The sequence below is a fragment of the Bos indicus x Bos taurus genome, chromosome 18 (genome assembly GCF_003369695.1).
Source record: "Bos indicus x Bos taurus breed Angus x Brahman F1 hybrid chromosome 18, Bos_hybrid_MaternalHap_v2.0, whole genome shotgun sequence".
Taxonomy (NCBI): Eukaryota; Metazoa; Chordata; class Mammalia; order Artiodactyla; family Bovidae; genus Bos; species Bos indicus x Bos taurus.
In genome coordinates this window covers 9,448,998-9,463,079 of record NC_040093.1, presented here as the reverse complement: position 1 = coordinate 9,463,079, position 14,082 = coordinate 9,448,998, and the positions used below count along the sequence as shown (strand labels likewise).

Sequence of the window (14,082 nt, the reverse complement as noted above, 5' to 3'; positions counted from 1 at the left end):
TTGCATTCCAGTCCCCTATAATGAAAAGGACATCTTTTTTGAGTGTTAGTTCTAAAAGGTCTTGTAGGTCTTCATAGAACTGTTCAACTTCAGCTTCTTCAGCATTACTGGTCAGGGCATAGACTTGGATAACCGTGATATTTAATGGTTTGGCTTGGAAATGAACAGAGATCATTCTGTTGCTGAGATTGCATCCAAGCACCGCATTTCGGATACTTTTGTTGACTATGATGGCTACTCCATTCCTTCTAAGGGATTCCTGCCCACAGTAGTAGATATAATGGCCATCTGAGTTAAATTCACCCATTCCAGTCCATCTTAGTTCACTGATTCCTAGAATGTCGATGTTCACTCCTGTCATCTCCTGTTTGACCACTTCCAATTTGCCTTGATTCATGGACCTAACATTCCAGATTCCTATGCAATATTGCTCTTCATGGCAAATAGATGGGGAGACAGTGGAAACAGTGGCTGACTTTATCTTTTGGGGCTCCAAAATCACTGCAGATGGTGATTGCAGCCATCAAATTAAAAGATGCTTACTCCTTGAAAGGAAATTTATGACCAACCTAGACAGCATATTAAAAAGTAGAGACATTACTTTGCCAACAAAGGTCCGTCTAGTCAAGGCTATGATTTTTCCAGTAGTCATGTATGGATGTGAGAGTTGGACTATAAAGAAAGCTGAGCACTGAAGAATTGATGCTTTTGAACTGTGGTGTTGGAGAAGGCTCTTGAGAGTCCCTTGGACTGCAAGGAGATCCAACCAGTCCATCCTAAAGGAGATCAGTCCTGGGTGTTCATTGGAAGGACTGATGCTGAAGCTGAAACTCCAATACTTTGGCCACCTGATGTGAAGAGCTGACTCACTGGAAAAGACCCTGAGCTGGGAAAGATTGAGGGCAGGATGAGAAGGTGACGACAGAGGATGAGATGGTTGGATGGCATCACTGACTCAATGGACATCAGTTTGGATAAACTCTGGGAGTTGGTGATGGACAGGGAGGCCTACAGTGCTGCGGTTCATGGGGTTGCAAAGAGTCAGACGTGACTGAGAGACTGAACTGAACTGAACTGAAATTGGGGAGATAGTGGTCACCCCCCAACACACAACCAGTGAACAAAGCTTTTATAGGCTGAGAGAGGGGGCTACATGCAGAAACAGAACAGTCAGCTCTGACAGTCATCTTGAAGTTGGTCATCGGTCGTCTGACTAGTGTCATCTTGATTATTTTAAGTACAATTAACCTTCAGTTCCAAAATTGATTTGTTACTATTTCCTTGAGCCCAATTCTCAGAATTGTGGCAGTTTATGTCACAGCTACAGTCTGGCCATCATGTAGATAACTTCTGCCATGTGATGGGGGTGGTATTTAAATATCTACAAGACAACTCATTGGATGTGGCTCAGAATATTAGCTATAACCCCTGAGAAGGAACTAAAGTTCCTTAACCATGCTTAAATACTAAACTCTTATTTAGTCTTGTTGGATTGTTTTTTTTCTTCTTCTGCATTTTCTCATTTTTCTGATGATGTTTATTCTTTGGTTGAAGTTTTTCCACAGGGCTGGGGTGGGGAAAGGCTGGCTGAGGACATGGGGGGAAGGACCATGGAGTCCTGCTCCATTTCATTACCATTTGGCCTAGCCAGAATTGGCAACTCCCACCCTTGGGTTCCCACTAACTTGATAGTATAATAATTGCTGTAATGTAATTATTAGGTAACTGTCTCTCCCATCCCAGACTGAGCTCTCCTGGAGCTCTCATCACACTATAATTTTTTTATCACGCTATAATTTATGAGCAATTTAAGTACCCATTTATTGTGCATTGCTCCATGAAATTCCCAGGAACTTAGGCAGTGGCTGGACCTGTAGTGTGAAGATATTTCTAAAAACCAAAACAACACTACTACCCAAGCAAAAAGCATTTTGAAGCCACCAGCTGAGGCTCTCCTCATCCCCCCAAGCTAAAACCTTTCCCGGGGTAGGCACTGGTCTGCCCACCAGCTTAAGAAGTGAGCATCTCCGAAGGGGCTGCAGTACCCCCAAAGCACAGGCCAGCGGTGCAGGTGAAGGAGATGGCGAGCGCGTCAGGAGCAATGTAGCCAAGGGAACCAGCATCTGCAGCCTCCTGAGAAGTATGCCTATGCTTGGAGAGGCTGGAAACAACTCTAAAACCCTCTCAATTGGAGATGGTTCTGTTTCAAAGGTCACCTCCTCTGTTATCTCTCTTCAAAACCGTCCCAGTCAAAGTGAGCTCTACTGTGCAGGTATTAAAACTGGTATCTTGGCAACAGGTGGCAAGCTTTTGACCTTTATGGTCACACCACAGTACTTCTCCTTTTGGATGCATTTTTTCCCCCCAAAGTAGGAATGGTTGCCCCCTTCAAGTCCTCATCGTAGGTTATCGATCACTCTTGAAAATCTAAATAACTTCCACTTTGAATTAGGGTAATTGGAATCGACAGATGAATGAGACATGGTCCCAACCTTGAGATGCACTCAGTCAGGTGTGCAGAGCTACACCAGCTGAGGCAGAGTCCTCCAGATACTGATGGAGACATTGAGGAATTTGTCACAGACTTTAATAAACTTCTTTTCCTTTCCCCTTACAAACCTCAAAACCAGCGCCCTACTGAAGCAGGAGTTTTCGGTTTCGCCTGTATGTAATAGCCCTGGTCAGAGAGACAAAGCCCACCGGTTAGAAAAAGAACTTCAGACCCCACCAGGTCTACTGACCACCCAAAACTTTCCCTCCAATCATTGGCTTTATTTGGCTCAGCCAGTGACATCATGAGTCTCTGGGCAGATTTCCAGGGTTCTCAGCCAATCAGTTACATGAGGAGGGAGGAGAGAAAAGTTGGGACTGGGAGAGAGGGTATGAAATGTGAAAACAGAAAGAAGGGAAAAAGACAGGAGGCTCTGGATTGAGGACCCAGAAAAGACAAAATGGGGCCCAGGGGTGGGGGAGAGCATGGGGCCACACCCACCAGCTCTCTCCTGGGCCCAGAGAGGAGAGAAAGAAATGGACAGAGAGATATGAAAGAAAGAAAAAAGAGATAGTGAGAGGTGCAGAGAGACAGGGAAACAGAGACAGAGGCATAAAGTGACTGCGGAGGAGATTCCCAAATGACACAGTGACTGATCCAGGGCAGTGCCATTCCTTGAGGGGCCCAGTGGGGGCATTTGGCGACCTCAGGAGAGGGCAGGGATGACTCACGAAGCCACGATGATACCGAAGGCCAAGACAGCAAGACACACGGAAATGATGCTGCCAGTCAGGCCAGGACTCCATTGGAATTCATTTTTCTTATGATACTGCAGGTCCATGCGGGGCTGCCCGTCGACTGGGGTGGAGGGGTGGGCGGTCGAGAGGGAGGGGAAACAGCCCGACCTCCAAGTCATCACCCTTCCTTGGGCATGCACCCACACCCACCTGCTCACTCCGCAACCTGGCTAGGGTCGGGCCTCTCTCTCCCTTCTCCCTGCTTAGTCCCTGCCCTTTCCTGGGTCTGACTTTTTCATTTATCCATTCCACATATTCTGTGTCCCAGGCACCTTTCTAGGCTTTTGGGATACTGCTGGAAATTCCTTTGGCAAAATCCTTGCTCTCATGGAGCAGTCAACATAGCACAGCACCAAATGCATCTCATTGGATGGGAGGTGGAGGTGGCAGAGAGGACTTGGTGAAAATGTTAGTCCCTCAGTTCTGACTCTTTGCAACCCCATGGACTGTAGTCTGTCAGGCTCCTCTGTCCATGGAATTCTCCAGGCAAGAATACTGGAGTGGGCTGCCATTCCCTTCTTCAGGGGATCTTCTTGACCCAGGGATTAAACCAGGTCTCCTGCATTGCAGGCAGATTCTTTACCATCTGAGCCACCAGGGAAACCCACAACTCCCAGGGAAGTGATCCTTTAGTTTGTGATCGGGGAGTTCTCTCTGAGGAGGGGAATTCTGAGACTTTATTGAAGTAAGGGAGAAAGAGGAGCAGTGAGAGAGTGGGAACAGCATGTGAAAAGGTTGAACATAACTATTCAACCTTGATGGATTTATAGCAGTTCACTGTATTACGCTTTGTACTATAAAGATACATATTTTTAAAGCCTCTGAATGAGTGAATTCAGCACGTCCTGCCATACTCCCCAAGTATGGCACTGGCTATAAATAAAATGCTTTTCTAGTACCTGCCATTTTGGCCTTAGAAGCATTGTAAAGTTACAGAGGGGTCTTCCAATTAGTAGGAGGAAAGTGAATTTCAGAATATGGAAGCAACTTCTGGGCCATACAGTAATCAAATGGCAAGGGAAGGGTTCAAGGTTGTATGTGGGAGACCTCAAAAGCCATATTCAGGAGTTCTCTCATGGTTGGGTGGCTAAGACTCTGCCTGCACTCCCAATACAGGGGGCGGTGTGTTCCATCCCTGATCAGAGAATTAGATCCCACATGCAGCAACTAAGACCTGGTACAGCCAAATAAATAAATAAACATCTTTTTAAAAAGCCGTATTACTGGGATGTGGCTGACTTCACCTCTCATGCACCTGTCCCATGCCTTCCCCTACTCCAGGAGCTTACTGAAACAGTACTTTTCTCTGATGCATTTGGGACTGATCATCTGACAATGTAAACAATCCAGGACTTCTTCTTTCAGCAAGCCTGAGCAAGAGGAAAGGGAGAAGTGGGATGAGGGGAGATACCAGAGGACTGGCAAAGGGTAGGAAGGCAGAAGGGGAAAGAAGACAGGGAGTCCCTTGGCCTTCCTGAATTTGGAGGTCCCATTTTGCTCAATGCACTGATGAGTCACATTAAAAATAATTTGTACATAATTACTCCAGTACTCTTGCCTGGAAAATCCCATGGACGAAGGAGCCTGGTGGGCTGAAGTCCATGGGGTGGCTAAGAGTCAGACACGACTGAGTGACTTCACTTTCACTTTTCACTTTCATGCATTGGAGAAGGAAATGGCAACCCACTCCAGTGTTCTTGCCTGGAGACTCCCAGGGATGGGGGAGCCTGGTGGGCTGCCATCTCTGGGGTTGCACAGAGTCGGACAGGACTGAAGTGACTTAGCAGCAGCACTGAAGGGTGGAATTAGTTGTGTAGTTGACTTAACATTCAGTTGGTAGACATGTGATTATGTTAAATTAATTTTAAATTAAATGCCTACCAAAAGAATGTGCTTTCTTCTCTGTTCCCACTCTGCTGCCCCCAGAGGCATAGGTTGGCTGCCTGCTCACTCATCTGTCTTCGCTGCTTCCTGACACACAGGAAGACTACATTTCCCAAGCTCCTTTGCAGTAGGTTGCACCCATGTGACTGAGTTCTGGCCAATGGAAGGTGGGCAGAGGGATGTATGTCACGCCCAGACCTAGTTATAAAAGGCACTGTGGGATTCTCTATTTACTCTCCCTTCTGGAGCTAGCTTAGTATCCATGATGTAGGTGCAGCCTGGATCCTTGAGCTACTTGGAATATCTGTTCAACTTTCAATGGAATTTTGGCAAAAGAGAAATAAACCCTTTTTCCGTTAAACCACTGAGATGTGGGGGTTTATTTTTCACTACAACATAGCCTATCCTAGCCTAAAATCTCCCCCACAAATCCTTTTTTGCAGGTTGCAATGACTTTCATAAGCCCTCAAAAGTTAGATACCCCTTCGTGCCATAGCTTTGGGGTGGAGGAAATACCAGATGGAGTAGGTATGATAGCAGGGCTTGATTTGGGGGGGACAAGGTCAAAAGGGGGTAAAGTGAAGTGAAAGTTGCTCAGTCGTGTCCAACTCTTTGTAACCCAATGAACTATACAGTCCATGGAATTCTCCAGGCCAGAATACTGGAGTGGGTAGCCTTTCCCTTCTTCAGGGGATCTTCCCAACCCAGGGATTGAACCCAGGTCTCCCACATTGCAGGTGCATTCTTTACCAGCTGAGCCACCAGGGAAGCCCCAAAGGGTAGGAGGGTAGCAAAGGGAAGAACAGACAATAAACCCAGGACTTACGGCAAATTTTGGGATCACAGGCTGCAAGAGAAAAGAACAGAGGTGACTTAGATTGGGCCAGCAATTTAAGAATTTAATGGGAAAGGACTGGGAGAGGGAGGAAGGAGTGAGATTGGAAAAGGAGAGAAGGGAATTTGGGGGAGAGGCAGAGAAGGCTGAGTCATAGGGGAGGTAAAGAGAGGAGTCTGGAAGACAAGGTGGGAGAAGGGAATCAAGTGATGATGAGGAAGGGGAGAAGGGGGCTTAGTGGAGAGAGATGCCACACCTTTTAATTCATATGATCTTAACACTTTCTTGAGTTCCTTGATTACCCTCTCCCTAAGAGTCACCAGCTCATCCAGCAGAGGCTCATCTGAGGAAAGAAGCAGATCCTTATATGATGGGAGGCACTCAGCAAGCCGCCTCACCTGCAGCTTCAAAGAGAACAGGTGATGGGAATTCCCTGCTGGTCCATTGGTTAGGACTCTGAACTTTCACTGCCGAGGGCAGGATTATCCCCAGTTGAGATGCAGCCGAAACAAACATTTGAAAGAAGAGAGGAGGGATGAGGAAACTCCTTTTCTAAGCAAGACTGTCTATTCCTCTGGATCCGCTGGGCAAATCTATGGCCTGGAGAACCTACGTCTACCTTCTGATCCACTGTGGGGACCCAGGCTAAACCATCCTGCCTTGGCCTCAGTTTCCTCATCTGGTAAGTAATAGAAGGGTGGACTCGAGCACCTCTCCTCTCCTTTTCCCTGACCTGCTCTCCTCTTTTCTTCTATTCTGTCTACACTCACACCTTCACGATTTCATCCAGCTGAATAGTTTTGTATATTACCTGGACACGCACTGTCCAATATGGCAGTCACTAGACACACATGAGGATTGAGCACTTGAAATGGGCTAGTCTGAATTGAGAGATGATGTTAGTATAAAACGTATGCTGGATTTCAAAGACAGGGTATGAAAAAAATAACTATGACGTCTCAATAGTTTTGTGTTGCTCTCATGTTCAAACGGTAATATTTTAGGTATTAGGTTAAATAAAATCTATTAAAGTTTATTTTACTTAAATTTTTAAATTACCCGTGTGACTATTTGTGCCTCACATATCTCCATTGGACAGCACTGTTCTAAATACACTGAGGCCTCCTGAGCTGGTGTCACTAACCTAGACCACTCACTGATATCCAGGGGCATATCTCCAACTACCCATTCAGGATCTCCACCTTCAATGTGTAACAGGCATCTTAAACTCAATGAATCTAAGACTGAATCTTGACATCCTCCTCCAAACCCACTTGCAACTCCATCTATGAAGACGATGTCTTTTCCATCTTCATTGAGGGAGCCATCATGTTTCTAGTTACCCAAGCCAAAATCCTTGGTGCTTTGACTCTTTTTTTCTTACATTTCATATGCAATTTGTCAACATGCATGTGAGCAAATCTTGTCTGTGAATATTCAAGAGAGGTCCAGAAATCCAACATTTCTTACCCCCTCCACCGCTGCCATCCTGGTGCCAGCCATCATCGTCTCTTGTCTGGGCCATTGATTGCTACAACCTTCCCACTGGTCCCCCAGCCTTCCCCATTGCCCTGCTAAATCTGTTCTCTGCAGACAGAGGGACCCCATTAAAAGCTCAGGCAGTTCACTAGCATCACGCTTCTGTTCAGAATCCTCCTATGTGACCCAGAGTAGAAGTCAAAAGTCCTTACCATTATAAGTCCCTACTAATTAATGGGTACCAATCTATGTATGCCCACCCCGTTACCTCTAGAATCTCATCTTCTACAGTTCTCCCTTGCTCTCTCTTCTCTCCACTCCAGCCTCCCTGGCCTCCTCGAGGTTCTGTGAATATGCCAATCATTGACCCATCTCAGGTATTACCGTGGTTATTCTTTCTGCCTTCAGCCTTCTACCCTAGACTTCTACCCCTTCATGGTTGCTTCCCCCTCTCCTCTACATCTTTTCTCACATGCTAATCTTTCAGTGACATCCTTCTTGGCTGCCTTATTTTTTAAAAAAACATCCTTTTATGTATTTATTTTTTTATTTTTGGCTGCACCACGCTGCATGTGGGATCTTAATTCCCAGACCAGGGATTGAACCCATGCCCCCTGCAGTGGAAGTGCGGAGTCTTAACCACTGGACCACCAGGGAAGTCCCCTGGCTGCCTGTTTTCACCTGCAAGCCGCGCCCCTATTCCCAGCACGCCCTATCCCCGGTCCCTGCTTTATTCTTTTCTCCATGGCATTTGGCCCCATTTGACATATTGTCTAGTAAAGGGTTAACTCAGAAGGCCTGAGTTGTCCAAATGTGCACATTCCACAAAAGCTTTGGCTCTCATCTGACTCCCTGCCTCCTGGGAGGTAACCTCTAAGTCCTTTGGAATATCCTGCCTGTCAAGTGTATCCTTCTTTACTTGGGAGCCTTGGGCCACACCATGTAGTCTGTGCTAACGATGTGATTCTTGGTGGTGGCTGTGGGCCACAAGGTAGCAGGTCGATCTCTGGGGGAGCTGGAGACAGAATAACTAAGATCAGCCACTTGGGTGCTCCATGCCTATGGAGCCGACCTCCAGTAATATTAGTTGGTAGAATCATTGACCCAGGCTCTTCAAAAATGTCATTGTTATAAAAGATAGCTGAATCAGAACAGATCCAGAGTTGAAAGAAAACTAGCGATGAATGGCATGATTCAGACAATTGGAAACATTTGAATGAAGATTACTTACTAGATAATAGTATGGAATTGTAATATAAATCTGTATACACTGTAATATAAATTCCAAGTTACATTCATTGTGCAAGAGAATGTCTTTCTTTGTTTTTAGAAGATTGCCTGCTAAAGAATTTAAAGTGTCACTAACTCTGAAATGGTTACACACACACACACACACAGACCAAATGTGGCAATAGGCTACCATGTAGTGAAATGTTAAGAATGGTGACTTCCCTGGTGGCTCAGACAGTAAAGTGTCTGCCTACAATGTGGGAGACCCAGGTTTGATCCCTGGGTCAGGAAGATCCTCTGGAGAAGGAAATGGCAACCCATTCCAGTACTCTTGCCTGGAAAATCCCATGGAGGAGGAGTCTGATAGGCTCCAGTCCACGGGGTCGCAAAGAGTTGGACACGAATGAGTGACTTTACTTTCACTTTCCAGTGGCTAAGACTTCCTGCTCCCAAAGCAGGGGGCCCTGCTTTGATCCTTGGGTTGGGGAACTAGATTCCACATGCTGCAACTAAGATCTGGCACAGCCAAATTAAAAATATTTAAAAAGAATGGTGTATAGGTGCTTATTGTATTATTCATACAACTTTTCTATTAGAAGTTCTTTGAAATATAAAAATCATTTTTTTTTTAAAGGTGAGAGCTTTAAAAATGACTGATGTTCAAGCCCCATCCCCTATATTCTGATTTAATTGGCCTGGGCTCCTAGACTGTTTTAAAAGTTTCCTAGGGGATTCCAGCCTACAGCCTGAGTTGAAACCTGCGGCTATAAGCTTTTTTGTGGAGGTCCGTCCAGACAGTCAATATTTTCAGCGTTAAGGGCCATATGGTCATTGTCCCTACTCAGCTCTGCCTTGGTGAGCAGGAGCAACATAAACAATACCTACATAAATGGGTGTGGCTGTGTTTCAATAAAACTTTATTTGCCAAAAAGAAAAAAAACAATGGGGCTGGCATGTTGCCTAACCCCTCTGAGTCTCAGTCTTCCCCTCCGTAAAGGGCAGGTCACAACAACGCCTACCTTGATGAACTGTCCTAGGCTTTTCTAGAACGCTGTCAGACACACAGTAAAGGCTATACATGCGATTGCTTTTATTTTTATATGAAGAGAAGGCCTAGTGGACCGGTGGAAAGGGAGGAGGGGCAAGGGAGCTGGGAAAAGGTTTTCCCTCTTAACTCCTACCTCTCAGAGAATTAGCCATTAAGTTGCTTGTTTGATTCTTGACAAAGGACGCCACTAGGTCCAGACGGTCTATCCCTGGGGACGAGAGGGGAGGAAATTCCCGTGGGTCCCTGGGAAAGCCAAGGGATCATCGACTCCATCTCCCTTCGGGACGGCCCCGTCCCCCCTCTGGAGGGCGTGGCCTCCCCGCCCAGCCTCGGGCTCGCCCACTGGTCCCTTTCTCCAAGGTCCAGGGCCCTCTCCCCGCCCCAGCACGCACCCACTCTGCCCACAAAGGCGTTTAGCGCGTAGTCCCGGAAGAAAGGCCCTTCCATGCCCCGCAGCACGACCTGAGCGCGGGCCTGCAGCTGCCCTTGTTGGAACCGGCTGGGGATGAGGGCGAGGCGCAGCTGCTTCAGGGCCTCCCGCACCGAGTTGTCACACTGCAGGCAGCCCCAGTCTCGGCGGGCGCTCAGGCCCAAGAGCAGCAGAAGGGCCCAGGCTAGAGGCATGGCGGGGCCTTTGTGACGTCACAGAGGGCACCCCGGTCGGCCCCGCCCCTCAGGCAGAGGAGCAGTCAGGGAGGCCCGGGGGAGTGCGCGCTGGGGCGGGTTGGCTGAGCACCTACTGTGTGCCAGGCGTGGAGCTGGGAGCTAAGGAGACAGTCTTCAAAACCCAGAAGTCTGTCCTGTGCTCTTGGATCTAACATTCATTCTTTCAACTTATGTGTACTGAGCACCTACTATATGCCAGGTGCTCCTCCAGAAATTAGGATTAGAGCTGAGAAAAGCAGGAGCTCCTTGTTCTCTTCAGCACTTACATTCTTTAATTCAACAGATATTTATTGAACACCTACTATGTGCCCGGCCCAGTTCTAGGCTCCTGATGGAGCTCGGAGACAGAGATAGTCTCTACTCACATAGTTTACCGTTAAAGAAATGTCAGTGGAAAGCCCACTATGTACTGGGCGCTGGAGACACACTGAAGGAGATGGACACAGTTCCTTTTAACGGGGTTTCTTCTAGCAGAGGTGGAAGGAGGTGCGGCTGGAAAAAGAAATGTAAAACCTAGTAAACAGATTAGTAAATAAGATCCTGACACAGCATTAAGTGCTGAGAAGCAAATAAACCCTGTGATATATGATGAGCTCCTGGTATGCTAGTGCCCCGAGGTCAGGGTTGTGTTCACTGCTCTTGTCTAATGTCTGGCACGCCCTAGGTGCTTGATAAATATTTAACAAATTCAGTGACGCCACAGAAGAGGAAAATGTACTTTGTTTTTGCCCTGGGTTTTTTTTTTTAATCTTCAAACCTAGAGAAAATTTGTAGGAGCAGCACAATAAATACTCGAATATACCTTATTAACACTCACATCCACTGTATATCTCTCTCTCCAAAATGAAGTAGGGCAAAGGCTAACAGTTTTGCAAACTTTAAGAGGGTCATAGTAAACACCATCTTCCAACAACACAAGAGACAACTCTACACATGGACATTACCAGATGGTAAATACTGAAATCAGAGGGATTGTATTCTTTGCAGCTGAAGTTAGAGAAGCTGTATACAGTCAGCAAAAACAAGACTGGGAGCTGACTGTGGCTTAGATCATGAACTCCTTATTGCAAAATTCTGACTTAAATTGAAGAAAGTAGGGAAAACCACTAGACCATTCAGGTATGACCTAAATCAAACCCCTTACAATTATACAGTGGAAGTGACAAATAGATTCAAGGGATTACATATGATAGAGTGCCTGAAGAACTACTAACATTATAGTGTTCATGACATTGTACAGGAGGCAGTGACCAAGATCATCCCCAAGAAAAAGAAATGCAAAAAGGCAAAATGGTTGTCTGAGGAGGCCTTACAAATAGCTGAGAAAAGAAGAGGCGCTAAAAGCAAAGGAGAAAAGGAAAGATATACCCATCTGAATGCGGAGTCCCAAAGAACAGCAAGGAGAGATAAGAAAGCCTTCCTCAGTGATCAATGCAAAGAAATAGAGGAAAACAATAGAATAGGAAAGACTAGAGATCTGTTCAAGAAAATATAACATGTAGAGATTAATTAAGTGTTAGTTTCAATTAAAAATGGACAAAGGATTTGAATAGATATTTCTCCAAAGAAGATATAAGAATGGCAAATAAGCACTTGAAAAGATGCTCAACGTCACTGAGCATTAGGAGAATGCAAATCAAAACCACAGTGAGAGGACCTTCCTGGTGGTGCAGTGGATAAGAATCCTCCTGCCAATGCAGGGGACGCGGGTTCGGTCCCTGGTCCAGGAAGATCCCGCGTGCCAAGGAGCAGCTAAGCTTGTGCACCACAACCACTGATCCTGTGTTCTGGAGCCTGTGAACTGCAACTGCTGAGCCCACGTGTTGCAACTACTGAAGCCCGTGTACTTCTAGAGCCTCTGATCTGCAACAAGAGAAGCCGCCAGAATGAGAAGCCCAGGTACCACAACTACAGAGTAGCCCCCACTCTCCAGAACTAAAGAAAGCCCGAGTATGGCAGCAAAGACCTAGCACAGCCAAGCATAAATAAATAAAAGAAATAATTAAAAAATAAAATAAAAAAACAATGAGCTACCACCTCACACCAATTAAGATGGCTACCATCTAAAAAACAGAAAATGACAAGTCTTGGTAAAGATGTGGAGAAATGGAAGCCTTGTGGACTGTCATTGGGAATGTAAAATGGCACCACTGCAACGGAAAACAGTATGGATGTTTCTCAAATAATTAAAAATAAAATTACTATATGACCCAGAAATTCGACTTCTGGGTATTTATCCAAAAGAATTGAAAAGAGACTGAAAAAGATCTTTGTACACCATCTTCATAGCACCATTATTCACAAAAACTGAAATGTGGAAGCAACCCATCGACTAACAAATGGGTAAACAAAATGCGGTATACACATGCAACGGGATATTATTCAGTCAAAAAGGAAGGAAATTCTGATATATGTGACCGCACAGATAAACCTTGGTGGTCACTATGCTAAGTGGAATAAAGCCGGTCACAAAAGACACATACTGCATAAATCTGCTTATACAAGGTACCTAGAATACCTAGAGTAAATTCACACTCAGGATATTTAACATTGGTTTGATTGGTTTAACCATATTCGGACTTTCCTAAATGCCTCGTGACACTTTGCTGCTTCACCTCCTCTGAGAAGTCCTCCCACATTACTCCTGCCTGTAAAGCATGTCTCCTTCTGTTCTCCTCTATTTTCGGGATCAGCCTACACCCTGAAAGGGCCAGGTTGTAAATATTTTAGGATTTGTGATCCATAGTTCTCTTGCTACTGTAATAGGAAAGCAGCCACAGACAATATGGAAATGAAAAGGTGTGTGCCAATAAAACTTTATTTATAGACACTGAAATTCGAATTGCATGGTTTTCACATGTCACAAAATATTATTCAGACTTTTTAAACCTTTCAGTTCAGTTCAGTTGCTCAGTCGTGTCCAACTCTTTGTGACCCCATGGACCGCAGCACACCAGACCTCCCTGTCCATCACGAACTCCCAGAGTTTACTCACACTCTTGTCCATTGAGTCGGTGATGCCATCCAACCATCTCATCCTCTGTCATCCCCTTCTCCTCCTGCCCTCAATCTTTCCCAGCATCAGGGTCTTTTTCCAATGAGTCAACTTTTCACATCAGGTGGCCAAAGTATTGGAGTTTCAGCTTCAATATCAATCCTTCCAATTAATATTCAGGACTGATTTCCTTTAGAATGGACTGGTTGGATCTCCTTGCAGTCTGAGGGACTCGCAAGAGTCTTCTCCAACACCACATTTCAAAAGCATCAATTCTTCTGTGCTCAGCTTTCTTTATAGTCCAACTCTCACATCCATACATGACTAACCTTTAGAGATGTAAAAACTATTTTTAGCTGAAGAGTCATGGTGGTTTGCCATTAACTCTAACTCATTATCCTGTTAGTTTCTGCCATAACATTAATTATCATTATTTTTTGTCTTTCTTTTATATCATCTGATGAGCCCCTTGAGGCCAAGAACCATGTGTATCTTCTTTACCAGCATGTCCCCAACCCCTAGGAGGGAACCTGTAATCTATTCAAACTTAGATTTAAAAAAAATGGAACCTTAATTCAGTTATCTAAACCTTTTAAATGTGTTTGGAAAAATATTTCAGTATGGGAATCTACCTCTTCAACTGTAAATGTAATGAAG

General features: G+C 45.4%; 1 protein-coding gene across 1 annotated transcript; it reads right to left on the bottom strand.

The window, feature by feature from the left end:
* Window positions 1–1,045: 1,045 nt before the first annotated feature.
* IZUMO2 (IZUMO family member 2) lies at window positions 1,046–10,399 on the bottom strand. Its single transcript, XM_027515088.1, has 6 exons — window positions 10,157–10,399; window positions 9,898–9,972; window positions 6,264–6,350; window positions 5,999–6,019; window positions 4,578–4,658; window positions 1,046–3,349 (listed from the first exon to the last, which is right to left on the bottom strand). The coding sequence occupies exons 1-6, from the start codon at window positions 10,386–10,388 to the stop codon at window positions 3,219–3,221; spliced, it is 627 nt and encodes a 208-aa protein (XP_027370889.1). The 5' UTR covers window positions 10,389–10,399; the 3' UTR covers window positions 1,046–3,218.
* Between the last annotated feature and the right edge of the window lie 3,683 nt (window positions 10,400–14,082).